Source organism: Lactuca sativa, chromosome 2 (genome assembly GCF_002870075.4).
Source record: "Lactuca sativa cultivar Salinas chromosome 2, Lsat_Salinas_v11, whole genome shotgun sequence".
NCBI classification, from domain to species: domain Eukaryota; kingdom Viridiplantae; phylum Streptophyta; class Magnoliopsida; order Asterales; family Asteraceae; genus Lactuca; species Lactuca sativa.
Window position 1 is genome coordinate 178,401,405 of NC_056624.2, and position 8,469 is coordinate 178,409,873.

The 8,469-nt window shown below is 31.8% G+C and overlaps 1 protein-coding gene across 1 annotated transcript; it reads left to right on the plus strand.

Annotated features, from left to right (window-relative positions):
• The first annotated feature begins 1,502 nt into the window (after nt 1-1,502).
• Nucleotides 1,503-3,150, plus strand: LOC111885284 (sm-like protein LSM36B). The gene is made up of 3 exons (XM_023881549.3): nt 1,503-1,796; nt 2,737-2,850; nt 2,955-3,150. The coding sequence occupies exons 1-3, from the start codon at nt 1,670-1,672 to the stop codon at nt 2,999-3,001; spliced, it is 288 nt and encodes a 95-aa protein (XP_023737317.1). The 5' UTR covers nt 1,503-1,669; the 3' UTR covers nt 3,002-3,150.
• The last annotated feature ends 5,319 nt before the right edge of the window (nt 3,151-8,469 follow it).

Genomic DNA, 8,469 nt, shown 5'->3' on the forward strand with positions numbered 1-8,469 from the left:
ATATCTAAACATGATTATAATCATTTTGTACACTTGTAAGGCCCTTAACTTGCCACACTCACACTGTTATGTATAGTAAATGGTATGACTCTTTCATGAAGATGTAGTTATCGAGTATGACAAGTTAAAGACCTTCTTGTCACATCACTATCAATAATATAATAAGCGATTATCAAATTCAATTGAGATGGATAAACGTAAAATATCATCATTCAAAATATAATAGTTTGATAGTTTCTATCGAGTGGTGACAAGAAAAGACAGAGAAATGGATAACGCTATTTTTGACAGTGATATGAGTCTGTGAGATGAAAGTGGTGGAACTACCAATCGTGATTTGTTTCCATGTCAAGAAATATCCTCACCACAATCTCTTCTCATCGTGTGACCTCCAACTTCGTATCGACATCTACATCTGTTGGAAATGGTGTTTAAGGTCATTAACTGTTTTGATAATATTTATAATAATAACAGAGTCCTTTTGTGTTGACCTTATGGCCCAAATAGCATAAGGAAATGAAGTTTAATAATGTTTTACTTTATTAAGGAGTTAATAAATTTATTAAAAATTATTTTGGTAAATTAATTAAAAGATGTTGAATATTAATTAATCATAAAGATTAATCGAAATATTCCAGAAACTTCCACAAGCCTTGATATGTACGTTTTTGAGCATCCTTGGATAATGATAGAGCTGGTTTGATCAGATAAGGATAAACTCTAGAGTTTATATCTATTTGAGATTTCAATAGTTAACTAATGATCTAGCGATGGAACCTTCTACGAAATTGCTCGTTTCGAAAGCTTGAATCACCAACAAAGTAATATCAGATTAGTAGTTGTTCTGCCTTTATACGATCTTTATTGATTGACCTTCTCATATCAATTTTGTTTAAACCAACATTATTATGAAACAAAAGTACTGCTTAACGAGATAATGCAACAAATGAATTAGCATTGTTAGTTTCATCATCAGATGAAGATGAATCGTTTGCATAACTTTTCGGTACTATTTTTTGAATGTTTGAATTCATTTTCTAGAAAAGCTAGAGAAAACAAATGAATTTGAAAAATGTAAGAGAAAATAGAATGAAATAGAGATAGAATGAAATAGAAATAAAATAATGAGGGATAGTTTATACATATATAAATTTTTTTTTTTTTTTTTTTTTTTTTTTTTTTTTGTGATTGCTAACCAGTCGAAGGTGGAAGAAGGCATTAAATAAAATAACACACAACTGCCTGAGCATGAATCTGTGAAACTGATTTTCGCTCGGTATGATCTCTCCCGGCGGTACCACGGTATCGCCAACTCAAATAAGACCGCCCCGAGCCACTTTGACCTCCATAAGGACAAAAAAATCATACAAAATTTTCAAAACTGGACCCAATGCACCCTATATTTTTTTGGACTAAAACAATAGTATTTTTTTTTTTTTTGCGATCATAGGACCATTTTCGCAATTTTTTTCTATGTTAATCTTTTAAAATAAACAATCGCAAGCACCCTTCGTAAAGCACAACGTTTCCTCCTACACCCCTTCCATCTCTCGCTCTCTTCAAAACCCTAAAATCTGCTCACTGTTCGGCCATCAATCCCACCCTCGTTTTTTTCTCGTCTACCGGAACTCCATTGATTTCAAGTCGCACCGAGTCGATCAATACAATCATGAGTGGAACAGGAGCCGTAGCGGGAGAGAAAGGGTCATCAACAACCAAAACCCCAGCCGATTTTCTCAAATCCATTCGGGGTAGACCTGTTGTCGTCAAATTAAATTCTGGCGTCGATTATCGCGGTTCGTCTTCTCCTTTATTCTTATTCGTCAATTATTTGTGTCCTTTCGTGCTGCTGTTTAATGTTTATGCTCGACATCTGATAGTGTTTTCCGAAATTGTGATGGTGATCCCCAAAATGAAGAGTCCTCCTTTTGCACAAATCCCTGTTTAAGGCCGCTTAAACAGTTAAATTTATGCTTAGGTGTTAAGGAACCCCTAGTACTTTGAGTAATTGCAGCTGCATAATCAGCTTCCTAGGCTTGATCCGCCACCACTTAGGTTAGCAACTAATTGTTGACTGGAGTGTAATAAGAAACAATGATGATTAATCGACTGTTCTCAACTTGTGTTTATCGATCTTCTTCTCACATCTGTGATATTGTTTCTTAAAAATTTGTTAAGTTCCCAGATGGAATAAGAAAAACGAAACTGAGAATTTGGACAATTAAGATGGAATAAGAAAAATGTGTTTAGTTCCCAGATTGGAATAGAATGAACCATTCCTCAAGGAATGTCATCCCTTACATTTGGTTGATTTTCATTACATGGTGAAGGGGTGTTTTTTTCTCTCTCTCATGGAATGGAATGCTAAATTACAGTGTAACCAACTCTTTTAATTGTAATCTTCAATGACACCACTCAAAGATTTTCAAAACTCAATCTAATTATTTTTTGTATTTCTTAAACCTACTAGTTAATTTAGATCTCTTATTTGAAGATGAAAATAAAGCTTTACATATGTGTTTGTTTGTGCTTCAATTTATTGAAGAGGATCAAGAAGATATGTAAATGGTGACACATTGTCTCATAGAGAAAAGAAAGAAAGATGAAAATGGTGCTAAGTAGTTGTGACTTGTATAAGAATGGAATAATAAGTTGAAACTTTAACAACAATAAAAAAGTAATTGAAATTCGTATGGTGAAAGTGATGATAATCAGTTGATTAATGAATGTGCACAGGTATCTTGGCATGTTTGGATGGATACATGAACATAGCAATGGAGCAAACTGAAGAATATGTTAATGGACAACTCAAGAACAAATATGGTGATGCCTTTATTCGAGGAAACAATGGTAACTTAATTACTAACTTAACTTCATCATCATAAATAATTTCACATTTCACCATATGACATTATGACTCATGTTTTTGTTTTTTTATTTTTAATGAATTGCAGTTCTTTATATCAGTACATCCAAGAGAACCCTTGCAGAAGGTGCCTAGTCCAATTGCTTTGCATTGCTACAACTTTTATTATTGTTAATGTCACAAAGTTTGGTGAAAAATATTGAATGTAATATCCAACAATTGCTTCTTAGGAAAAAACTGAAACCAGATTTTCTCTTATTATTATTACTATTATTATTCTGAAATATGAATGAACAAAAGTATGTTAAGCTGTGGAACTAAAAATGATATGTTTGTGTATAAACAAAAGTCAATTAATAATTAAACGATGCAAGAAATATCATTGCACTTCAATTTATTTGTGAATCGTATCATCTATTCATTACTTTTCATGTATAACAAACTTTAAGTATATAAATGTAGTTAAGTTAAAGATTAAGAATACAGTCAATATCACTTGTGCAACTTCATATGTTTCCAAAATATCAGTCATTTTGTCATAATCAAAATAATTTTCAAAAATTATCTTTTCATGAATGCATGTAGATTTACGTATAGTATATAAGGTACACAAACACAATTGATACGATTTAAATAGTAAAAATCATCTTTATTCATATAAGGGACATGTAATCGGTAGCTACTCACCTCAAAAACTTGATATCCCGCTCCTTTTTACATTATACTTCATCTTAGTCGATGCCTATTGATTATAATCAAATGGTTACAAAAATGACCAAAATATCCCTATGAGGGTTCCTAACTTATCCTCATTTTGTACTTTAAACCATTATTATAGTTCTTCGTGGAAGTTTTAGAGGGAAAATAGAGATCAAACGCTATGAAAATTATTATGAATCTGGCTACACCGATGTAGCCGAATATGGTGATATATATTGGTTATCCATAAATGAGCCTCAATTAGGCTCTATTTCATAGGAGATGATGTGGTTCACAACGTTGAAGGCACCGAGAATATTCATATCAAGATATTTGACAGTATTGTTCATACACTAACTCTAAGTTTACTTGATAAAAAGGGACACAAATACTTTATTTAAGGTGGGCCAATCAAAGTTAGCAAATGATCTCTTGTGAGGACAAGGGAAATCTAAATGTAACCGATCTTTATAGGGATAATGATTTGAAAGGGTAACGAACTTTCGATTTTTTTCACATTTAGTCACTAAACTTTTTTTCGTTATCTATTTGCCATTGAACTATTGAAACCAAGGTTGTCAAGATCGGGATCCTACCTAGGATCGATTTGGGTTTGCAAGATCGGGATCGAGATCCTAAGATCCCACAAAATAGAATATAATTTTAATTTATAATATTTAATCATGAAAACTATTTCAAACATTTAGTTTTTCGTTCAAAAGTTATAAAAACTTCAAAATATTAGTCATAAGTCTCAATAAAAAATGATAAATGGTAGATTGGTAAAGGATAAAAGGCATAAAGTGGTTAAAAAAATTTCATTTGCAAAAAAAAAAAAAAAAAAAAAAATATCAAAGGAAGGTAGGATCGGATCGGATCTCGATCCTACGATCCTACCTACGATCTTACGATCTTACCTGCGATCCTACCCCAAATACGATTCTTTTACGATCCGGATCGTTTTTCATACCTAGGGATCGTAGGATCGTACGATCCTACGATCAGGATCGCGATTTTGACAACTATGATTGAAACTGTTCACATTTTACCCTTATGACCGGCTGTTACCGGTCATAAGGGTAAAATGTGAACAATTTCAATAGTTTAGTGACAAATAGATAACGAAAAAAAAGTTTAGTGACTAAATATGAACAAAATTGAAAGTTCGTTTCCCTCTAAAAAGTTCAATGACTAAATGTGAACAAACTTCCTCTTGTATTATGTTTTAGCAAATTATTTATTTTTGTTAAATTGTAGCAACATTTGTTGATGAAGAAATCTATGAAATAAAAAAAAAATCCCTGAAAATATATTTAAAAAAAACAAAAAACCGAAACCGAAATAAAAAACCAATGGTTTGACATTTTCCAAAATAAAAAATCAAAATTTCCAATCTGATTTTGGTTTTACAAAAAAATGAACCATTCTCACTAATTTGAATTATGACCATTGGTCTGGCATGCAGAATTTGTGACATCCCATGAATACGTAGTTACAACATCGTCTGACCTCGTAATTCATAGTAAGGGGTTAGAGTATCATCGCATGAATACGTAGTTACAACATCGCCTGAACTCATAATTCATCACCTACATGTTATGGGTCTGTTGGTGTTTCCATTGGGTTGTCTAGAATAGTCCGTGGTCGCCATCTATACTCTGGTAGATGACTACATAGCCACATTGCCGGTTAAGGTTATGTTATCTCCTTTCATCCTACATCACCTATTCATCATCATCTATTTACCTAATTATCATCACCTTTCTATCAATCACCTATCTCTCCTCATTTTATTTCATCACACACCAACTATTTCATCTACCCATGTTTCACCCGCAACATATTTGTAGGTATACAATAAATATACCGTTTAAATCTTTTAAAACATGTATAAAATCGTTCATCCAGCATAGACAACAAGTATTCAAATAATATGCACACATAGCACATAATTTATATAAAATACTTTATATCTATGTGTAAGATGAAAGTAACTATGTATAGCATAAAAATCCCATAAATGCTTCCTAACTTCAAACCCCAAGGTTTACTCTACTAAAGCTTCATATTCTCGGCTCTTTGGACCTAGAAGGGTCTAGATCTATAACACAAACTTGCAAGAGGGGTTTGAGGCATTCAAAACCCCAAAGATGAAGTGATTCAAGCCCTAACCCCAAAATGGAATCTACACAATAGGGAAGGAAAGGGGTTCATTTTTGTACCTCAGAATGAAGCTCCTTGCTTGAATAACTCACAACAATAACCTTCCTTGGTCGCTCTTGCTAGACCTCTTCTCCTTTCTTGCAAAATCACACCAAAAAGCTCAAGATAGCTCTTCCTCTCACTATACACACTCAAGCTCGCTAGGGTTCTCACTTATGGGAAAGGTAGTCGCAATTGAAGGCCATAAGTGCCTTTAAATATGGGTCGGGCCCAAAGATTTAGGGTTTCTGCCAACAGCGTGGACTCGTCGAGTTGCCTCACCGACTCGTCGAGTCCATTCATTAATCCGAGTCATCAGTCGCGACCTTACTCGACGAGTTGAGGCGTCAACTCGTCGAGTCTCTCTTCTTAACTCAAAAGAAAAATACTTAAAATATGATACCTGGAAATCCGGATGTTACATTTTGTTTTTTTATTTCATAGATTTCTTCATCAACAAATGTTGCTACAATTAAACAAAAATAAATAATTTGCTAAAACATAATACAATAGGAAGTTTGTTCACATTTAGTCATTGAACTTTTTAGAGGGAAACGAACTTTCGATTTTGTTCACATTTAGTCACTAAACTTTTTTTCGTTATCTATTTACCACTAAACTATTGAAACAGCCGGTCATAAGGGTAAAATGTGAACAATTTTAATAGTTCAATGACAAATAGATAACGAAAAAAAGTTTAGTGACTAAATGTGAACAAAGTCGAAAGTTCGTTACCCTTTCAAGTCATTATCCCATCTTTATATATTGAGCTTATTTTGGGTATTTATGATGTTGAATTTTCATTTATGTCGTATTCTGATATTACCAGGTTACAACATACGAGACGTGGTCCCAACTCCCATGAAACACATAAAAATAATGGAAGCTTCATACTATATTAGACATTGCATTTTCATTTATGTCGTATTCTTCTTGTGTAAAATTGGTAAAATTATAATTATATATCGTTTTAAAATGTTTCGGTTGTTGAAAACCGAATTATTAAAACCGATCCAACCAAAATGTAATTGGATTGGATCGGATCGGATTTGAATTTTGTTTTGACTATTTAGATTCATGTTTTGAAAACCGAAATCAATTTAGATTATCTTGATTGGATTAGATCAAAATGATCCATCCAAAGAAACACCCCTACATGGAATTTGTAGCCATAAAACGTTAAATGTAATTAATTAAAATCAATAAGTTAACAATTCATGTAAATATTAAGGGCGTGTTCGGTAAAATTAGTTGGTAGCGGGTAGCTTGTAGCTTGTACCGTTTTGTTAAACGTTACATGAAGTAGCATTTGAATTTGGAGCGTTTTGTTTAAACTAAACGCTAGAAGCTTGTAGTGCCAAACGAGACTTTCTGTTCAAAACAGAGCATTTTGTTAAACGCTACAAGTTATAAGCTCTCAAACACTCTATGCCGAACACGCCTTAAGAGTTTTTTTTTTTTTTTTTTTTTTTTTTTTTTTTTTTTTTTGATAAATAGTGACACATTGGTTTTTTGCTTTTACATTTTCTGTTGTTGCTTTTAAAATTTTTTGTTTTTCATTTTACAATTTAATTAAATGTAAATAACGTATCTGTAGTTATAAAATTTTTCAATATTGATAATGACTTGAAGATATTAATTAATAATATAATTTGTAAAAGTTTTTTGAACGCCAATGATATGTATATAAAAGAAAAGGACACTAACAAGATGATGAACAAATTAGAACACTGGGGGATAAGAATATCTTCAACAATTGTATAAATTTAAATATACATATTACACAAGTATAAACTAAAAATTGTATATAAAAATGATAATAAGATAACTATTGATACAGACAAATCAAACACTCCCAACATCATCATTTCTTATATCATTTGATGATTAAGAAACAAAAGGTTTTCAAGATACTTACAACGCAAAACTCACTACAAAAAGCCTAATCTACTCTCCAAATTTATCACTCATTGTAATCTATATCTATCATACAAACACATCTAACATTCGTATATACAAAGATCTGAGTACAAACCCTAATCTAAATAGATGAGAAAATGAGAGAGATAACGTGAGAGAAAACCCTAACAATTTGATCTGATCTGATCTGAAAAAATGACTGAATGAACGAATTCCTTCACCCTTTCTCTAACTTTATACCTCGGTTTATGAATATGAACTGGACCCGGATATAACTTGACCCGTGAATGGATCCGCATGCTTCAACGTGTAATTTCCTTTCACAATCCAATACAACTTATATTTAACACAATTTCCCCTTATTTCACAATGTATTATAATTAGCCCCTGAAAGAAAAAATAATAAACATGAGATTGTATTTTTAAATTATTTATTATTTTCAACATCCCCCCTCAATCGAAATGTTTATTATTTTTCTTTTCTGAAAATATCTATAAGACCCATCTTGTTAGACCAAAAACTATATTGTTTAATACTTAAAGATTTAATAAGAATATCGACATTTTGATAAGAAGAATTTATTTTTACCAATTTTAACACTCCATTAGAAAATCTTTCTCTAACTAAATGGAGATCAATTTCAAAATGCTTTGTCCTTTCATGAAAAACAGAATTAAGAGCTAACTTAATTGTTGAGTCATTATCACAAAAAAATGAAACATGAATAATATCTTTAATATCCAATTCAAATAATACTTTCAAAATCCAAATTATATCACAT